General features: G+C 46.3%; 1 protein-coding gene across 1 annotated transcript in view; it reads left to right on the plus strand.

The window, feature by feature from the left end:
* Positions 1-9,313: 9,313 nt before the first annotated feature.
* Positions 9,314-21,779, plus strand: part of kiaa0825 (KIAA0825 ortholog) — a 103,903-nt gene continuing 91,437 nt past the window's right edge. The window contains exons 1-5 of the mRNA XM_076043854.1: positions 9,314-9,514; positions 10,104-10,259; positions 10,686-10,871; positions 11,025-11,346; positions 20,851-21,018. Coding sequence (XP_075899969.1) covers positions 9,359-9,514; positions 10,104-10,259; positions 10,686-10,871; positions 11,025-11,346; positions 20,851-21,018 — 988 coding nt within the window. The 5' untranslated portion in view covers positions 9,314-9,358. The remainder of the gene's footprint in view (positions 9,515-10,103; positions 10,260-10,685; positions 10,872-11,024; positions 11,347-20,850; positions 21,019-21,779) is intronic.

The following is a 21,779-nucleotide window of genomic DNA, read 5'->3' on the forward strand; positions in this document are numbered from 1 at the left end:
CCAAGAAGTTACCCGGCGGCATGCATGAGAGGGCTTGCGGCATTATTGTGATCCCAAAGCATGCACCTATTTAATTTGTCATGTTTCATTTCCTCTTTCAAATATTGCTGACCTGACTAACTTGACGTGTTCTAAGTGGCTGCTTTAAGCGGCGTCATGGGGAAGTGGCTGCTAAATATTTCAGGACAAACTCATTACTGTAAACGGCCCAGCGTGTTAGCCTAGCTCAGGTAGACAAGCAGCAGCAAGAGACCAGGCCAGCGGTTGTGTGTGTGTGTGTGTGTGTGTGTGTGTGTGTGTGTGTGTGTGTGTGTGTGTGTGTGTGTGTGTGTGTGTGTGTGTGTGTGTGTGGATCTTCCTTCTACCTTTTTATATCAACATCCGAGTGCCTGCTGCAACACTGCGAGACACACAGGGGTTCCCTCAACATCTGCTCCATAAAGAGCTACTGACAAGAGAGCAGAGACCAAATCACATCAAGTGTAGTACTAATGAGGTCCTGTGCGCACTGCTTGGAGAATCCTAACACGCTTGCATTCACGCGCACTGGCGTGTTTTTAAGAAAAACCGAATGACACAACACGCTGGGCACGCGGCAGGTGACCACCCAGCTGACACACAATCCAGTGATGGGTTCAGACCCTCCACCCATTTACTCTGCAGACATTTAAGGCAAAAAAAAAAAAAAAAAAAAAAAAAAAACTATTGTAAATGGCGTGCTCCTACTGTCTGGCCCATATAATTGCAATGTTGAGTTCCTAATCCATGGATTTAAAACCTTACTCCCTTTCAGCGACTGCTGCGCGCACAGACCCCCTCTCAGGCAGTGGCGCAGAGGGAGTGTGCGATGATGGGGGGAAGGGGGCCAGAAGAGGGAAGAAGAGAGGAAGAAATAATAAAGGACAAGCTTAACCGGCGAGGCTGTCAAAGGAAGAAAAATAATATTTGTCCAGCTGGACAGGCCTCCCTTTGTGCAGGATAAATGAATGTTGAGCTTCCTGTCTGCCCTGTCAGGGAGAGTGGCACAGGGTGCGCACGGGCGGCAAAGAAGCGGAGCGGAGTGCGGGGAGCTGTTTGGAGTTTGACAGGGATTATTAAAATCAGAGCAGATGACGAGGGAGAGGGGCGAGAGGCGCAATGTGAGAAAGTCAAATTGACACAGACACTCTCCATTACCTTCCACTTGACTCGCGCTGATGACAACGTTGATATAGCAGACGATGCCGAGACCCGGCAACGCGCTGCCGCCGCGAGGGGGGTGTAGGCGCTGGAGGGTGGCTGTGAGCATGGCCGTTAAGCACCGCAAGGTGGGGTGGGTGGAAGGTGTGTGTGTGTGTGTGGCGATGTCGGTGTCTCGGTGGCTCCCACGTCTGCCCGAGATGGGAGAATGAGTTGTTTATCTGAAGCCCGGACTGAAGAGCGGCCTCATCTTGTTGTTTATTTATTAGGCTTCCTCCCCTCCGTGTTAACTCACTGTAGTGTCAGTAGGTGGAGGTGGTTGGAGGCTGAGGCGGTGCATTCTGATCAAGAGGTCCTTCTCCAAATAACTCAGTGAGAAAGGATGAGGACCCGGAGGGAGGTATTTGCCGTTGATGATTAGCTTCCTGCTTTCAGGGGGCTTCAGGTGTGATTGATTTGTGTTTCCTAATAAGACTCCTGTTTCAGGAAATTTCCAATTACTGAACCACATGACATCTTTGTGTTTGTTTGTGCCTGCAGTGTGCACGTGGGTCGACTTTCTTGACAGACAGCTGGCCGTAATAACACAACACCCCCAGCCTTTGTTACTTGGTTCCACTCTGAGTCGTTAAATTCAATTCTAACACTGGTGTCTCCTCATTAATGGTGTTTTATGAACTGGTCTGCACCACATGCAGTATTTCTACGGCATGACCACGCATCACTCGACTAGTCTCCTGTGGTCTCTTTTCAGAAGAGCATGGAGTGGCCGGGGGATTCACCTGAGGACAGAGCCCTCGTGGCAACTCTGCCTCCAGACACGTCCAGTGAGATGGATGCTGAGAGGTCCCTCAGAAACACAAAGGAGAAACTCTGGTATGATTTGTTTTTTTTTTAATAAAGCTCTATTTTGGTGATGTAGTGTGTTATTAACAAAAATCTCTTCAGGTCAAGCACAAAAACTGCTGAAATAAGGTCAAATAAGTTTAGATTTGATTTTATTTCGCTCCCCCATCTGTGAGAAGCAGTTTAAATTTACTAAAAACGAAACCTTGAATGACCAAAAGCATTTTTTCTTTTTTTTTCTCTGCTGGTGGCAACAGCAGCTGTGTTTGAAAAAGGCTGCAAGGCTACATCCATTTTTTTTCCTTCACTCATTTATTTATTTTCTCTGTTTGCTACTCTGTCTTTCCCTTCATTACTTCAATTCAGAAGGAATAAAATCATCTTGAACTGCCAAGTATGAAGACATCCAATTCAGGCATCTTGCCAATCTGAAACTTCATACATATTTAAGTCACAGAAACCCCCGATGCGATGACGTGTTGTCTGTGATTGATGAAAGAGAGAAACATGGGCAAACCTTTTCAGTAATTACATTTTTCTGCCATAAAAAATTGAATCCCTTGTCCCAATACACAGTTGTTAAACATGGCATCACAGTTTAAGGACAGTGGGCAGCGATGCTGCGGCAGTGGTGCGGGGGGGGAGCAGTGGAATGAAAAGGAAAAATCGTTGTGTAGTTGTGCGTTTTTGTGAAAATGCGTTTCTGCAGCAATTAAATCCAACGTCTGAACCCAAGCAGCTGCGAAAACCGAAGTAAATAACTCAGTTTCTACAGTGAAGCAGAAGGCATGTTTGTGCAACAGTGACAAAAATGTGCTCTGACAAAGGATGTCCTCATGCGTCGTCATGTGCAAACACAGGCTTTCGTTCAACAAAAAATAGGGAGTAGAAAAAAATATAACCAACTGCAAGCCGCATCAATGTTAAGATGAAGCATTTAACAGCAGCAAGTCTTAGATTAAGCTCTTATATATACAACTATATCCAATGTTTCCAGAAATAAAGTTTACGGAAATTCACAAAGAATCTTGAAAAGTAATCCCACAATGATCCACAAATTTAGGATCAAATAGCTCACTTAAAGAAAATGCATTTCAATCACCTTAATTACGTGAACAATCTTTACATGACATAGAATTAAGCAATCCATGTTTTGTTTTTTTTACTTGATGGACATGCACCACAGGTGTCTGTCAATAGCAGAAGACTGACACAGTTCAAATAGATAAAGAGGGAGACACGGGGTGGGGCGGAAGAAGAGAAATCTATATTTTATGTCCTTTATCGTTTGTGGCGTTGAGTAGGCTGAGGGCAGATGATGAAGGACGGGCTAAATGTAGAGAGTGAACAAAGCCTCACTCTGGCACCATTAGTGTCTAGGACTCCTCCTTCTGTCACTCTCTCTCCGTGTGTGCCTCTGTCTCACTCCCTCTGTCCCCTCTTCTCCCTCTTTCTTTCTTTCCTTCCTCCCTCTAAATGGGAACATAATAATTGAAGATTCCACATCTTGAAACGAAAACCCTTGGGTAGGTAATTCAAGGCTTATTATTGAAGGCCGAGCCATTTTTCTGCTTTCTAAGCATTAAAGGGTTATTTTGTGTTCCTGCAGATGGGAGAGGGGTAACCATTATGAGAACAAAGCGTCCAGATAATAGAGAAAGGGGCTAAAAATAAGGCAATCCTCCTCTCGCCGTGGGGGACCACTGGTCAGTGTCTGTCAGGCTGCTGCTAACTTCCTGCACACCTACTTTTCAGGGTAGCCGCTTTCACAACTGGGAGGCATCCAGGTGCGCGGGAGCCTCGCTTCCACCTCGGCGAGATGGGCTGCGCGCTTGCACCCAATCCGCACACACGCACGGATCACTTACCTGCCGCCTAATTGACTTATCAGCGTGGGAAGTGAAATTACGGAAGGGGAGGATGGGGAAGGGACGTCAGGAGACAGAGGGGTGCAAAGTGCTTCAAAACCGGCTTACGGCCTGCTTCCGCTTCTTAGATGTCACAGATTTGTCTCAGAGCTGCACCCTAATTGCACGGAGATTAAGATAGGCTGACAACAGAGCTGGCACCCACAAATTGAAATGTTGTAATCCTTCAGTTTTTATCTGTAAGGAGAGTGTCGGGTGTGCTCCCGCATGGCTAGTGAAGCGGTGGAGTGGCTGACCACTTCTCATGAAGTATCAGCTCCAACTCTGGACAGACCTCTATAGTTTCACTCCGCCAAGGCTCTCGGGCCTGCCAATCTCGATTTGGGAACCGATCATTTTAAATTTGTCCTTTCTGAGGATCACAATCATTTTTGCCTATTTGTATTAGACGTGGTGATACAAGTTCATGAATAAAGCATGTGCACCATTTTTATTTTCTTTTTTTCAAGTGAGAATGAATCAGCTGTCCTCGCAGCTCCTGTTTGATTTTGTGTTTAGCCGCCCGTGACACGCGTACAAAGTCACCGTATCAGCTGTATCACTTCTCGGGTGTCATTGGCCGGGTTGGAGGGCTGAGGGCTCTAAGTGGGCGACAGGATGGGGATCCGTTTTCAGCCCTGTTCTTTAAAACACATTCACTTTTTTTCCCCCTCCTGAGCAGAAAGGGCCCCTTTGATGCCGGCTGCTCTGGCACAGACTGGAGCTGGGGCTTATTTGAAAAGGGATCTTCCTGCTCCCGTTGCCTGAAACACCCCCCCACCATACCCCCGCCTGCTGTAGGGGAGGCGAGCGCGGCAGACAGACAGCCCCACAGCAGCCCACCCACACTAAATTAATTCTGACAAGGAACTTAAGATAACGTCAAAGCGCTGACTAATCGCGGGATTGGGTTTCTGTAAGTCAGGGAGCTGTGAAATGTGCCATCATATCTAATAAAAGACCTCCGGTTGTTCCCTTTCTCTCTCTCAGCCGTGCTGAAGCTTGGGAGGGGGTTGGGAGGGCGCGGCGTCGGTGTCGACTGTCAAGCCGGAACGCTCTGGAAAACAATTAGAGTTCACTCCAGAGCTAAAAGTGCAAGCGCGTGTGTGCGCGGGCGTGCATTTCAGTGTGAAGATGACTGACATGTTTGTCGAGGGGCCTAAAGAATCCGTTCCTCGCGGTTTCCTCAGCCGCTTTTCTCATTCTCCTTCCCCTTTGTTGGGTCCTACCCTCCGCGCCTTTGCCATTAAAGGTTTGCCCATTGTCGTCCCAACCCGGAGAGTTGAATGGTTTTATTTTCTGTGACTCCTCTGTTTCCTGCCCATTTCTACCATCCTCTACTCTCATTTCCTTTCTGTCTCTCGCCTCGGCGTCTGAGCTTCTGGCCGTGGAAGTCATCAGGTCCGGAGCTTAATCCCGCCAAGTTGATTAGGCTCTAGGTAGCTTTTTACACCAGCGGGCAAAAGGTCGCAGCATTGTGGAGAGCTGGATGGACTTCTTGACACAGGCCATCCACGTTGACTTTATAACTTACAGCACAGGACCCTAAGGAGGAGTAATTGAAAGCAGTAGGAGAAGGGGGAGAGTGAAGAAAAGAAAATTAGGAAAGCAGGAGACGTGAGGACAGAGCGGAAGAGATGGGGGAAATGGAGAGGAAAAAAAGTGGGCAAGAAAGACTTGACAATATATCTGAAGAGGCAAGTGCTGTTCCTTTGGCCATTAGAGTCCATTATTTTGAGTCAAGGCAAGACGGGGAATAGGAACTCGAAAAGGGTGTGAAGCCTCAAAACCATTCTGTTTTTTTGGAGTCATGTAGGTTGCAGGGTTTTGTCCTGCTGTGTCCACAAAATAGCAGTTTCAGCTGATGTCTGCCCAGACGGTCAAGACTGATGTCTTGCAAATGTCTTAGTTCTGTTAAATATCCTCATCGCCAATCACCAATTCTGACAAAAATACATATTTATTTTCAGTCAAAGAACTCCCTAGAAATGAAAAATGTCCACCCCCAAAACATGTTGAAGGTCCAACATCAGGCCGCACGCTTACGGCAACACATTCTCACTCCGTAGACGGCACATATTGACGTTTTGTCAGAAACCCACGACGGCACATAGTGCCTTCTTCAGATGCCAGCGACGTCATTTTGCGCCTTCCACGGTCACTCATAGACACTCATAGAGGTCCGAAGAAGGCAAACTGCGCTGTCTCTGGGATGAGCGAATCTGTTATATAGATCTATTATATTACATAAAAGAGTTTTGATCAGATATCAGATTTACTACTACCAATCATGTTAATTAATTTGATGTGGATTTTCTTTGGAGGACGGGACCGTTATTTCACGTCTCCAACCTGTGACGTCACATGACATTCTTTCCGCTGCAAGCTTGACATGATTGGTAGTAGTAAATCTGATATCTGATCAAAACTCTTTTATGTAATATAATAGATGTATATAACAGATTTGCTCATCCCAGAGACGGCACAGTTTGCCGTCTTTCAGACCTCTATGAGTGTTTATGAGCGACCGCGGAAGGCGCAAAATGACGTCGCTGGCATCCGAAGAACGGCGTTGTGGGTTTCTGACAAAACGTCAATATGTGCCTCTACGGAGTGAGAATGTGTTGCTTACGCACAAAGCCGGCAGGGTCGTGGCAAAACCACAACTTCAGGTGCCAAAAATGTCTGCGGCAAAAGTCAATGATGGCTGTGCTTATGACCACTGTCCTGCTGGGTCTTCATTAAAATGATAATTTTTTTTTGGAAGTGTCAGATTTTAAATCAATCAATCAATCAACATTTATTCATATGGCCTTTTCCCAGTGACCTTTAAGGTATCTTTTTCAACAATTTCACGTAAATATCAATATTTGAATATGTGTGGTTGGTCCACTGCAGCCCAAGTATTGAAAATGGGTATAATATGGAGAGAAAAGCACGCATTGATATTAGCAGAGCCGTCTTCTTTATAGTTTCAGTTTTTAATGAACTTCAGAGTCACAGAGCCACAGATGGAAGCCCATTTGGGACCTGCTGTCTGTGTGAAGTCCTGGGGTGGAGCCCAGAACAAAAATCCATGTTTATGACGCACCATAAACACACACATATAGTGCTCCGCGCTGTCATTTAGGTTACTGCAAGGTTTCTTTTGGGTTTTTTTTTGGCAGGGCACAGCAGGTAACAAAATTTTTCGTGTAATGTCGTATGTTTGTTTTACTCATTTATGCATTTATCTTTTATTTATTTATTTATTGTTACAGAAAAGCTGTTATATATTTAAGCATAGTGCATCCGCAGCTACATTTTCTCCTTTGAGACGGCAAAAGGGGAGAGGTCATGCAAACCAAACATCAACATCCAAACAGTCTGTTGTGTTGTTCGAAATGCTTCCCATTAATTTCGCACAGAAGCGACCCAAAGCCAAAGACAGTAAAGGATGAGTGTGTTTTAGGCATTAATTAAGGCAATATCTTCCCTGTTTAGTGGTAAGCTCAATAACATAGAAACACATACGCACACATGCATGCACGCACGCAAACACACACAAAGGAGAAGTTTTTAAAAGACGTCATTAAGACCTACCGGTACATTAATGAGGGGTTTGATCGCTCTGTGTAACAAATACTGCCTGGTATCAAATCGCTTGCATGTTGGACACCCACATTATAACCGAGCTTCCCGTCAGTCAGCAAGTGAATGTCAAGAGAAACGTAATTAAGATGCATCATCTGGCCTCTCTGTATAGGAAGAAAAAGCAAGGGGGCGCGGGCGGGTGTTGTGTTCAACCTGGAGGAAAGCGGTTTGTGAGAGCCTATAACATTTTATCCCCTTGCGTTTTTCCCCTCTGAAATGAAAGTGTGTCAGATTGAACGGTTATTTAATGTGTCGCCATTGTAAAACATCTGGATGTGTTTGTGGCCCAGGAGCAGGCAGGAGGCAGTTTATAGACCTGCAGCAGGGGAATGAGCTGTCTGATGAGGGAATGGCCCCTTGGCTCTGTACCATGCATGCAAACACATGCATGTCAGTCTGCTCATACATGACCTCATCATTAAACCCTCAGCAGAGAAATGGTGCTTAAATATAAATTGCAACATTTAATGTTGACCAAAATGTGTTTTTAATTATGTAAAGGTATCATGCTACACCAATTTCTAGATCTTATGCATGGTAGACTCCAGTGGAGCCGCCTCACATGATTAATTGTTCTGAAACTGATGCTCATATTTGCAGCTTCCATATCTTCTGACAGGGAACAGAGAACAGAATGAACACCTGGCACATTGTTGTCGGCCGAGAACAATTGCAAAGTGAGCCCCAGATCGTATGGGACCTTTAATTTTTCTTTTTTTTTTTATTTGTTCATCAACCACATGCTGATTAACATATTCATTTTTTTGTATCCTGCATCCTGCCATTCTCAAGCCGTGACTTGTTTAATGATATGTGAGGAGCTCTGTGCGCACGCACGCACGCACGCACAGGCCTAGGTTTATATACACTGATTTGCATGGAAATAACTAAATATGTCGAGCCCAAAGATGTCATCTCTAATCCGTCATATTAAAAGGGGAAACGGAATAGCTGATGCAGTGTCTTAAAATCAAAATAGCTGCACGCGCGTGTGTGTGTGTCTCAGATGATGCCCACCGCCACCGCCGCCGCAGCCGCCGCCTGTAACGCTGCTGCACAGCAGATGCTTAGCAAACACTCACAGGCACTGATATATCGACGTCCGTGTTCATTACCGGTGATGCTTCTCTATCTGTCTTCTCAGAGTGCGGACACGGCGTCAGAGCGAGCAAGGGGGGGGGGGGTGCCGAGCGCATGTCATGTGGCGTCTAGGTCTGCGTGCGTCTCCAACATGGCGTTTACGTGTTGGCCCGTCAACTCGGACGCCTCCGTGCTCTGTGTGAGCAAACGCAGTCATATCTGTTTCCCATTTTCCACGCGCAATGTATATTTTTTTCTTAATTTCCCTGCAGAATGAGCAATCCATAAGCCCGATTACCGATGGCGGTTATGTCGATCATCATAATTTGATGAATCTGATCCCGCTGAGTATCCTCGATTTTCAGCTTAATTGCATTAATGCGCTATTAGCATAAAGCCCTGTGTTGATCCATGTGTTTGCTTGAATGCAGTGTGGCCGTCGGTTCATTTGCGCTTCCTTCACTCGACTCGACACAATCCTCAGTAGAGCTTCACATTCATAAAGTTAGGATCAGCAGCAGCAGCAGTTTTGTTTTTTTTTGTTTTTTTTAATTATTTCAATGTAGCACGTGGGTTGAATAAAGTACCATCTAGTTTCTATTTCCTGATGTGTTTATTGGCCGAGAGCATTACCCCTTCGCTCTGAGCTGTGCTTGTCCCAACCGCTAAGAGAATAAAGTGCACCAACCTCTCCCCCTAGCATTGAAGACCACATGCAGGAGGTCCAGGCCAAGCGGTTCGACGCCAGGGAAGGTCCGCGGTCACCGAGCCCGACAGACTGCTGGCAGTGGTTCAACATCAGAACGCACAACTGCCTCAAACCTGTTACCACGGGGCATCAAGAACTCGCAGACTTCTTCAGAGCTTTGGTAAAACACAGCAGCGCTGCTTCAATGCTGTTTATCTTGGGATCAGGCTACGGGGAAGCTGGAGAGCATCTCCACTATCTTGGGGTGGGAGGTGCAGTCAACAAGTCATTAGTTTATGAATAGAAATTAGTCAGTGGGCGAACAAGCATGCTCATCTTCACAACCAAGGAGAGTTTAGAATTGCTGGTACATGAAGCATCTGTGTTTTTGAACACCTCGCATGTTTGCCATGAGCTACACCTCAGCATGTCCTGGTGCGTTGAGCTGCTGCCATTGATATTAGGTATTTACTTTAACAAGTAGTTAAACAGGTGGACCAGGAAAAAAGTGGCCAGCACTCAGTTTTTCACAAAGTCCGTACATCTACTGTACAACCATTTTTACTGGCAGGATGTTCAGATATAAGGTGCCATGATTCTATAAAAAAAAAAAAAAATAGTTAGACTTGGATAGTATTTTTCTTTGGTTAGCTTGGTCTCTCCATTCTCTTCAATGGCAGAAAACTTGAATCCAATCTTATCGAGTAACCATTCCTTCGTCTCACCAATCAGCCCCAGTATCATTAACATTCCCTGCCGTTCCTTCTCAGCAACACCACCTCAGGTCTGGGGAGGAGGGGAACGAGGAGGTGACACTTCGACTGCTGCTCGACTTGTCTACCCAGTGTGACGTCTGGTTGCCTCGTGCTCCGTCCTCCAACTTCTCCATCAACTTGCACACAGTCAGCGATGACACTTTATTAGAGGTAATAAAGTGAGATGACAGTGATTCCTATTGACTCTTCCTTGTATCGTAGTTTTTGCAGCGATGTATCTGTGTTCAGTGATGCTTCTATGCTGTCACAAGTGAATCAGTTTCTATTTCCAATTTAGTGTAACCTCATAGAAAGGGTCATCCGAAACATGGATTGTGGGTTTTGGCCCTTGACAAATAAACACTTCATAGATATTTATATCTAAGTGAAATCCTGCAAGCTGACTGTTTGGTTGTATTGTTTTTAAAATGTCATAATTCCTGAAAAGATCCTCGATATAATTGTGATAGTAGTTTGGGCTTTGTTAAATGTAAACATTAACATGTTTATTTAATCAAAATCGATATTTAGCTACTGTACGACTTTGTTACTTATTTCCATTTATTTACACAATGCTTCTTTTTTAAAATCCTTCAGATTCAAGAAGTGTGGGACAACATCCGTCTGCTTCTGCGTCGCCACCTGGTGGGCCGACTGTCTTGCCACAGTCCGGAGCATCCAGAACCCAGATTTATGTCCCCTGTGTCCATACCTGAGCGTATCCACTGTCTGCGACAACTGCTCTTTCTTTATCCCGAATCCGCGGCGCTAGCACACTACCAGGTGGGATGCAACAATGGAAACACAGTCATAAACCAAATTGTCTCGTCTCATCATGTCTCATCTGTAAAATGTTGCTGTTTTCTTAACATCAGATCAACAAGTAAGTATCTTCCAGCTGTTTGACACTTATAAATATACATTTTCACCCTGCAGCGTCTGAGAGTGCAGTCTGTGCTGGACCTTCTGTCCACGTTGAGCTCCAGTCCGGGTGGTGAGACCGGCTTCGACCGACTGGTTGCAGGCTTTCGCTCTGTGGTTCCGGCTCTGACTCAGGCCCTCACGGATGAGCTCAACGTCCTGGTGAGAGTGACGGAAGCGTGCGCCGTCCTGAGCTTCCTCAATGCGGCCTACCTCAGCACCGTTGCGCAAGAGTTGACCTCCCTGATGGAGAGGGAATGTGAGACAGCGTTGAGGGACAACACGACACTCGGTAGCAAGATACGAAAGAATTCAGCCAAGTCCAACTCAACTGCAGGTGAGTCCTCTTCCGTAAGCAGAAGAAAGAACACAACCTTGTAGTTTTCAAAATCTTCATTCTGGTTTTGTTCCCCCCTCTGTTGTTAAAAGCACTGCTACTTTTTCCTTAAAAATATGATTTTCTCTCCCCCAGTTCTCAGTTGTTGTTGTTGTTGTTGTTTCTGTCGTAAACTTGTGTGACTCTCCATCCACGTGTGTGTGTGTGTGTGTGTGTGGGGATCCGGTTCAGACCCAACGTCTCTGTGTGAGTCAGTGCTCTCAGCTCTCATTGTAATTGCTTTTTGTTAACTGTCCCCTTTTGGTCCTCCTCACTTTCGTCATCGCCAACAAAAAAGGGCACAGCAGCAGCAATTTTTTTTTTTAACTGCTTCTGTTCCCACTTAAATTTTTTTCCTTGAATGCCATATCTGAATCCCAAGACGTGTCAAATGTGTGTCATAAAATGTTAGTCCTTCCGCCCCTTCAGTGCTTCACTCTAAGCCCAAGCAACATGAACGGTGTTTTGGGCGTGAATGGTGTCTATAAGACAAGATCCAGTGTCCTTTAAAAAAAATAAGGAATTGAAATTATTTATTTTTTTCAGTTTGAAAAGTAAATGCAATTCTGAAAAAAGGAAGGTCTCTACCTTTTTGCACAACCTCCTCAGAGAATTGATTTTGACCCGCGTCTCGAGGCAAAATAGTCATGTTGAGAGGAAAAACAGAGTGAGTTAAAAAAAAGAAAAAAAAAGAAGCAAGGTTAAGAAACCTCTCAGAAGTTCTTACCCAACTCAGGTGGGAAAGTATTTTTCTAAAAAGTAATTCTTGGCAGGAGTGCACTTTGTACTCCGATGTTATTCCCTGCCACGAGAGGCGAGAGCAGGCCCTCGCGCATCGTGTCACTTCTGAACCCTGACTCCCCCATATTGTCTTTGTTTGTTCCATGCTGGCCTATTTACAGTTCGCTGGGGGTAAAGATCTCCTCTTCTCCCACCACCCTTAAAAAAAAACAAAACAAAACAAAACAACAAAATGCAAAGTGTGCATTGTTTACTTTTTTTTACAAAAATGGTGCATGTGTCAGCTTCCCTGAGGAACGGGGCGGGGTTGCGGTTGGGGTGCCTTTACATCTGCCATTCTTCGATAAACACACACACACACACACACACGCGAGCCAGCCTCGCGCCTTCCTCTCCCTGCCTGCCTCCCTCCGTCTCTCTCTCTCTCTCTCTCTCTCTCTCTCCCTCTCTCTCTGTCTCTCTCCCTCTCTCCCCCTCTCTCTCTCCCCCCCCCCTCCCTTTTCGCTCTCTCCCTCTCCGGTTTATTCTTTCCCTACCCTTAAATGTGAGATGAGAGGAGGCAGCCAGGATAATTGGCCATGCGTCAGTCGGGTTGTTTGATCACGTAACGCGGCGGAGGCTACACACCTACGTGCCGCTCAACAAACCGTCAAATGTAGCACCGGAGGCAGAACACGGCTCCAAAGGGAGCGGGGGACCCGTGCTGTGTAATGATGGTAAAATGGAGCAGTTTTGCCTGTGCTGTTTTTTTTTTTTGTACGCATCTCTGTGTGTGTGTGTGTGTGTGTGTGTGTGTGTGTGTGTGTGTGTGTGTGTGTGTGTGTTGTTTGACTATGAGCTGCAACACAGCTTTGAGGGCTACAACTGGGATTACATTTTTGTGTTGTTCGTGTTTAAAGCCCCCCGTCCAACAACAACAAAAAAAAGGGGGTCTGAAGCACCCACACTTTACCACCCAAAATGCCCGTGGCTCTTCAAGAGCCAAAGCTTGAACATTAATGCATAATCTGCTTTCACACCTTACTGTCTGTACTGTACGCTATGCCCCGTAATTGTCAAGACAATTATGACTGCGGAGGAAAAAATACAAATAATTCTTTTCTTTTCTTTTTTTCCAGACACCAATAATTCCTTAGACCCCCCCGACCACTCCCCCCCGTCCTCCCCCGCTGTGTTATTGTTTATTGCTGCGGCAGAGGCAGGCGGTAGGTATATTTTGATAAGAGCCATGGCTGAGAGACTGTGCGGGCTCCCAGGGGAGCGGCGCTGTCTGTAGCGTCAGCCACTGTCAAACCACTGAACCATTTAACAGCGCTCACGGCGAGATCTGCCTCCTCTTTTAACCCCACCGACTCAAAGGCAGGCTCTGACATTGTACCCAGACAGATGTGAAGGGTCTGGCCCCGCCTTTTTCATTTTATTTTATTTTATTTTATTTTCCTCCATCTCTCCGGCGTTCGCTTTCTCTCACCCCGTTTTCTTTCCCCCTCCTTCCCTTGTCCCGTTTCCCTGTACCATTCCAAGTGTAATGGGGTGAGTGGCGAGACTGGGGAGTGTGGAAGACAGGTTGGCTGGTCAGGAACAATAAAAGCTTTAAACCTTACTAACACACTCCATTGGGTCTGCAGGGGAGTGGGTGGATCAGGTCTGAATGTGCATCTCTGTGTGTGTGTGTGTGTGTGTGTGTGTGTGTGTGTGTGTTTTAGTGGATCCTTTAAAAAAAAACAAAAAAAAACAATCAATATGTATATTTACTTCTATTACGTGCATGTAGTAACTTTATCTCAACTTGATCGTGTTGAATTATGAATTCCTCCCCTTTAAAGGCCCGAGGTGGAACATCCATTTAAAGGGAGTAAGTAACTGAGGTGAGATGAAATGGAATAGAAAATGCACACATGTCTGTGTTTATTTGGATTGATTCATTCATCCGCTAATAATTAGCATTTACATTTGCATAAAGAGCGCGGGCCTCCTTTGTAAGGAGGAGGCCATATTGCATCAGCATACAGAGGCGCTTATCAGTGCCAACTTGACATCGCAGCTGCTAATAGAAAGACATAAGATCAAGTGCGGCATCAGAAAACACAGTCGCAACATTCTTTGCTCAATGCTTTCTTATCATGAGATGCGCCTTAATTATTACACACTGGGCCTTTCAAAAAAGGAACACGTTTCTGTCTGTCTCTCAGCAATGTGTTCTTCAATATTTTTTGGACCAGTTAGTAAAGTGAAAAAATTGACCTTGCACAACACAAACTGAGTTTTATTCACCCGTCTGTGTCTTTGCCTGCGTGTGCGGACAATGATTCCAGGCTCACTTGGAAGAATCGTGTGATCAAGGGTCAGTCGTTGTGTCTCCTTTAAAAAAAAAAAAATGCATCATTAAATTTCCATACGACATCGCTAATTTTCACAAGGATGCACGGGGGATTTGTGTTTTTGTCAGACATCAAAAGCGTCCGTTCGCCGCTCTCCTTCCCTCTGCATGCGCGCACGCAATTTATTCCCGAACAATCGACGGCGGGGTTGAAGGCGAGGTTGTGAAATTCCGTCGGAGACGCCGTTCAGCCCCATTCTGATAGCAGCGATTCCAATTCCGCCTCTGCTAATTTCCCCATATGACGACGTCGGTAGCTCCCTATAGATAAAAAGGAATAGAGTTAGAACATGTATAGCGAGCGCATTCACCCTCACCGCCAACCGCCCCCCTCCACCCCCCACTTCCCCTCCAACGCCCCCATCGCCCTTTCTGCCTCTTTGAACTCTTTCTTAGAGAAAGCGGAGCAGCCTATTCAGCTGGGAGAGAGTTTCTGCAGTGACGCGAGATAGCTGCGCCGCGGCGCTGACTGGCATTGGAGGTGCTTGTGGGGATTGAGGCTACTTGGGAATGGCATTTGTTAATATTTATTAAGAGCAGCTCCTCGCACTAGATCATATCTCCGCCTGAGTTTATACACAATGTCAGCCAGGGATGTGCACCCGCATGCTGCTGTCTGATTATGAGCCAGGTAGTGGGGGTGAAGGTGTGGGGGGGTGGTGGTTGGGGTGGGGATGTGTCTGTATGCACGCAACTGTGTGTGTGTGTGTGTGTGTGTGTAAGCAGTTCTTTCAGTTTATTGATGACATTTTTTGTATTTTCTCCCTTTTCTCTCGCTGTCCTTGATCAGAAAATCTTGTTTAGAGAAGTTACAGTGACTGGTTGTTTACAAATTTTAATGAGACGACTTGGGTCATTACCCTGTGTACGTGTTTGCGTGTCAGTGTTCATTTTCTTCTAGATTATTGCAATGAAATCGCAGAGAAGAATGTTCCATGGCCCACGAGATCGTATATTATTTTGGCCATTTGTGTCATTTTTTTTCCTTTTTTTTTTCCTCCCCATTTCCTCCAAGTGGTCACAATGGCTTTTGTGCACGTCTCTTGAAAAGCTCAAGGATATGAACATTTTCCTGGCACCTTCTATTGAGAAAGACAGACAAAAATGGCCGGCTTATTGAGAGCAGCCAGCACTTTGTGATGAAGAGTCGGCGCGATTCGCTGAGGATTTGAAAACAATGATGCGAACAAGGGCACTGAGCAAGTGGGTTTTAATGAAATCCCGCCTTCAAGAAAACACATTCCTTTGTGCTCCTCATTCAGTCTGCTTGGTTCAAGTGTGCAGAGGAGGCCAGAGAAATCTCAACTCCTATCTCGCCGCTGCTGCAGTATGTTTTGTAAACAGAGCTGCAGACAGAAGGGAGGACTAAGAAGAGCAGAAAAAAGAAACAAGTAAAGAAAAAATGTCTTGCTGCTGCAGCTGCCAAACTTCCCAAATCGCAGCTGCTTTCATGCAGACAATTGAGACATCAGCTTTTGCTACCTTCCCCTTCCCTGAAGGGCAGGTGACCCCTGCTGTGGCCTGGTTGGACAGCACCTAAGGAACGGGCCACTTGAGACGGAGCTTTTGTGTGGGCGCGCGCGCATGTGCTCACCGACGTGTCACAGCGAATCACAGCAGGAGGCCTCCCATAATAACGCTGTCTGAGTGAGCAGTGGGCCGCAACTGACGGAGAGGACCCCAGCTGTCACGGGGCCTCGTGGGCGGTCCACATTGGCTCGCAGATCCGTCGCACGCGCATAAACCAACATGAGCAGACGTACCCTCAAGGCCCCCTCGCGTGACCCTGGCAACCCACGGACACAGAGGAGGGCAGGGGTGCCGGAAACACTGGCAAAACACAGAGCGCACAGACGTCCTCAAGAAGTCCTCCAAGCAAATGCGTGACAGACACACATTCGCATTAAGCAGCAAAGTTGTACAGAAATACACACTCACAGGAAAAGAAAAAACAAAAACGCAGTCTTGAGTCACCAGCTGGTCTGCAGCAGAAACTTGCTGGGCATTTTTGCTGAGTAATGCCACTGGTTCTCCTTGACTTAATGTCCTACTTTTAGCCCATAATCTCAAGCCATTTGGCAATATGCTCACTTGGTATTCAGCATGCGCACAACACATGTATTTATCTCTGTTGAATCTCTTTTTAAAAAATGTTTTCAAAAAAATACAACAATATATTTGATCTGTTACTAGTCTTTGGTTGCATCGTTATTATGAGAGGGGTGGAGGCTGTGTACTAATAGAAATGAACATCTGAATGTTCTGATGCTTTGTTTATTATCAATTTTTGAACAGGGCACAGATACTTAGTGTAGACTGACACTACTCATGACAAGCCATGAAGGTCAAATGAGGCTCAAAAGATACAATAACTGAGCATAGTGATAAGAAAACCAGGCCACATACTCAGGTAGCAGCTCTGCTGGTTCCCTTATTCTTACTCAGATTTCAAGTATCAGTGGTCCTAACTGAAATCCTGTTGATGAGTTGATTTTGCAAGTTCACTTTCATCATACTATGCAAACACAAAAAAAAAAAAAATGCTGTAACTGCTTTATTTCATTTCAACTTAACACGTCAGACAGAAAACAGAAGTTCTGTAGATGCAAAAAGTGTTTTGTATGTATGGTTTAAAATTGTTAAGAATAACTGCATTGGAAAAACATTTGCAAGAGCTCAACACCAGACAAACAGACATCGCAGAAAACAAGTAAAGAAACACTAAGTTTAAAGTTACAAATAGATAGAAATACAATAAAATAGGAAGATGAAGGCCTGAAAGCAACTGTCAGGGACTGAAGTAAGGTGAGCGGGTTTTGCCATTTGCCATAAGGCAGGAACAACTTCCTCCAGTTATTAATGATTTTTTTCCCGATGCAACATTGCCTGATACAAGTGAAAAAATAATTGAATGTTCTTTCTTTTGACCAGAGCGGCCAAATGGCTCGCATCACCTGCAGAGGGTGATGTGAAACACACAAGCCCAAATCTCACAAGCTCTCCCTCTCGTCCTCACGTCACATCGGACTGAAGGCCTTTGTCACCTGAAAGAAAGTTCTGTAAAAGATCAGCCCACCACTCAGCTAATGGTTTGATTGACACTAGACGGAACAAGAGGGAGGGAGGGGGTGGTGGGGTCCGGAAGTGACGCTGTGCAAAGAGAGAAATGAAATCAGCGGCTAAATTATTGCATGATTGTCCGTTCCCAAAAGACTTGGGCATCATTTGGAATAAAGTGTCTAATAATTGGTTTTCGGCCATGTCGGACACATGCAATCCCCCCTACTAATGGCTCTGTTTGGAGGAACCGGGCCTCCTGGGTCAGGGAAGGACCGAAAATATCCAGACAGCAAAACCAAACCCCGCCCCCCTCCTCGGATAAAAGAGAGAATGTGAGATAAAGAGAGGCACGGAGAAAGCGAGGGATGGCGAGGAGGTGTGTGCATCTGTGTGTGCGTGCGTGCATGTGTGTGCGTGAGGGAACAAATGAAGTGGCAATAAGTGCAGCCAAAGGGGAAATGCTCTTCACCGTGAGTTTAATACATCAGACTGGGGATTTGGCAGCCCGCCACACAGCAATTGTTTACCTTTTTGCTCACTGGCTGCATCTGTTCTGTTTTGTAAACGGCACTAAACTATTCGCCCGTAAACACCGGAATCAATAACAACTGCTCGGGGAATTCCCCTATCCCCGCCCCTCCCTCCCTCTCTTCCCTTCCCCGTGTTTTCATCCCCTCACCGCCGCCCCTCTCCCTTCCTCCAGATCTCCTCCTCCTCCTCCTCCTCCTCCCCTCTTCGCTCTCTCTTGCCAGTCAAGTGTGAGTGTGTGTGCGTGCGTGTGTGTGTGTGTGTGTGTGCGCGAGAGAGAAGAGAGGAGTGCCGCGGAGCCGATGGTGCAACCCACAGGAGAGACAGGAGCGAAGAAGAAGACTGATGGCTCGCCAAAAATACCTGCTCCGTTCAGCCCGCCTCCCCTTTCTGTGTTACATTGTTGCCATTGTTTAGCGTTGCAAAGTGTAAGTGGCCACTGCAGGTTTGTCAAGTTCGGTTTAACTTGGTGTGACCTTAGTGACATAGTTTTTTACTGCGCCTCTGCTTCTCCCCCTAGTGCCCTAACGCACCAGCGACAGGCTGCTTGACACATGCTCCTCGGCGTCAGGAGCTGTGGATCACACGCTCACACCCGCCGCGTTGATGGTTATCACAGTAATGCGGCCATCAGTTGATTTCCTCATTGTTTAGAGGAACATCCCCCTCTTTGTAATGTCCTACGTAGGAGCTCTAATATGAACGTACAATTTTCCCGCCGTTCTCGCCACCCGTCTCCCCTTATTGATTCTTAGTACTCTGACCTTTGGTTGAACCCCCCCTCCGCCTGCGAGTGCCCTCCCACATCTGACTCTCTGAGACGTGCGGCGCGCTGTGCTATATGTCACACCTGGGTGCTTTTAAGCGCACCCTCTCCATCAAGCGGCTATGAGAGCCTCCATTTGGCCTCTCTGTTGTGACAAAGGCATAATGAGGTTTAGATGGCGGTGTGCGAGAGCTCGATGGCTGTAGGGCTATTTGGCTGGGGGGGGGATGACAATAAATACCTATATAACCTGTGAGAGGCCGAGGCGCAGCATCGCTAACCATCAAGGTCACGTGCGGCTAATGCGTTGAGTGTAACTCGGCGAGCGGGTGGAACAGTTATGGGGGCACATATTGAGGCAGCCGATGGTTAAGAATGGGAGAGGGAGGCAGTCTGATGCCTGGGACGAAGGCGACGCTAAGGAGGAAGTAGTGCCGAATGGCGTCGGGCTCATATAAAACACCCGACACAGGTTGGGATTATGGCCGGAGGAGGGCTTTGTGCTAAATATTGCTTTTCTTTCAAGGAACCAACAACAATCCCTCATGTGTCCCTGTTGTCAACCAACACATTGTTTGTCCTGCCTGGGTTTTTTCCACAGGAGGCCTTGCATGGGGGCACGGGGAGCTCTGCTGATTTGCCGGTGACTTCGGTGAAAATAGACATGATTGCCGGTGCATGCGCGACCGTGCAGCGCTGGCACGTGAGTGTCAGCCGGGTCACGCATGTGTACAAGGAGTGCCATGTAGTCTCCCTAGCACAGGCTCCCACTGGACCCCATTACAGAAGAGCTGCTGAGCACCGGGGGGCCCATGCAGCCTAATTACACACACAGACACACACAATTGCCAATTGCATGCGCACAAACAGTCCCGGCACACACCAAATAATTACACAGGGATTCGCGTGTGGTTTATTACACACACATGCACATAAATACATATGCTGCCTCCGCGTGCACCTGTACACACAAACAAACTTGAGGTCAGAATACATTGCGCGGCGACCGTCGGGTGTTAGACACAGTGTGACAATTATCCCCCTAGACTGACATGTGCAAATCTGCGAAAAGGGGTCACCCGCAAATCAAGTAATGGCCAACATTACGCGCATACGAGGGCACGTGCGCTCGGCCCGCAAACCCACCGCACCCCATCAGCTCGCGCCCACAAGCGCACATGCAAGCGCGCATGCAAGCGCGCACAATGCACAGAGAGATTTCACCTCCAAGCAAGATTAAAACCCAAATGCCACCGGGAGAGTGTGTTGTCATATTGTCGGATTTTGTGTAACAATATAGCAAAATTACATTAGGATCCAGAAGCAATAATGATACAATTATTGGAAATGAGCCCCCCCCCCCGTCATCCTCCTCTTCTCAGCATTCAATCATCCCCATGCTTTCAGAGTCAAGGCTAATACTGAGCTCATCCGTTCCCAAATGCCTTTGCAGTGGAGCAGCTCATTTAAGCGGACACACAAAAGTATTTGTGCATGTGTCTGGGAGTACGGCAACGCATCTCCCAGCCGCCCTTTCTCCAGCTTAATGCGGAACATCCCCTGGGTGATGGCTTTGGCAGCCTCCAAAATGGGAAATCCATATTTGCCGAGGGGGTCATCGGCGGGTTAGGGGGAGAAAAGTTTTGTGTCGAGAGACAAGGAAGTGCATGTGTGACTTCTCCGGGAGCAAAGTTTTGCATATTTCTTTCACTGCCTCTTTGTTTGTGTTGTGCCATGGGAAAACATGAATGGGTCGATATTCATAAGAGGTGCGGCGCAAGGCGAGACTTGAGGAGGGGTTGTATTCTGATGAGTGAATGCAGGTTTGAGAGGCACACTTGAAAGTGGGCTCTCGTGAAACTGTTTACTGAACTGTAAAGTGGCGTGCTACCACACAACTTCATCAATCAGTTGAGCACACACGCAGAAAATGAATTTGTTTTTCATCTTTCCTCTTCTTCCTTTTTTTTTTTCATTTCTCCTTATGCAGTGCCAGCGGAGGGCTTGGGGAAAAACCGTAGCTTCAGTTTGACCTCCCACCAGCTGAGGGCGTTAACCCAGCTGGCCTGCACCCTGCTCAGCTTTGAAAGGACTGTGAGGGAGTTGGTGAAGAACATGAGCTTTGTTGATTTTACGGAAGATACTCCATGTATAAAAGGTACAATTCAATTCCACAAAAAACACATATGGTACACATTAGGTTGTTAATTATCCTGGGTTCCTTTCTTATATTTCTTCCATTATTATTTTTTTGACCTACACGGCTGTATATATTGTACTCATAATATAGAAACCATTCTAGATTATTCTATTTTAGACACCATTCTCAATATTCAATAATATTTGAAACATCTATGGGAGTTTCGAAACAGCATTTTGGCTAAATACAGAGAATACACGGATCACGTGCCAAAAAACTAAAACTAAAAAACTAACTAACTATATCTATCTATCTAAACTATCAAACTATGTCCTTGGTGTTACTCTCTTCCTCTGGATGTGGCCCTGCTCTCATGGTATAAACAGTTACAAAGGTTTTTTGGGTTTTCTTTCCTCGTGTCGTCCCCCTTTCTCCCCTTTGAACCCTCACTGCGACTGTGTTAAATGAAAGCTTTTTGGCGCATGGGGTAATTTCCATAAAGGTTACATTTACAAAAAACAAGACTTGCAGAAAGGCTCAATTTACAGAGAGGTAAACAGCCTTTAAAGGGCAGTTATCCAAATCATTAATTCCAGGCAATCAAACAGCTTAATTACTAGAAATTCATCAGATTGGCTTAAAGGTCAAAAAGTGATGCGCTTGCTGGTTCCTCCTCCTTCCATTCCATGTGGTCTTGTTCGGCTAAATTGCCTCGCCTGGGGTCTCACTCTTCGCCTCCTGATTAGGAAACTGTGTCCTTGATGTTCGCGCTTTTTAAT

Source organism: Nelusetta ayraudi, unplaced genomic scaffold (assembly GCF_046127955.1).
Source record: "Nelusetta ayraudi isolate G7.1 ecotype Tasmania unplaced genomic scaffold, CSIRO-AGI_Nayr_v1 ptg000078l, whole genome shotgun sequence".
Lineage (NCBI taxonomy): Eukaryota > Metazoa > Chordata > Actinopteri > Tetraodontiformes > Monacanthidae > Nelusetta > Nelusetta ayraudi.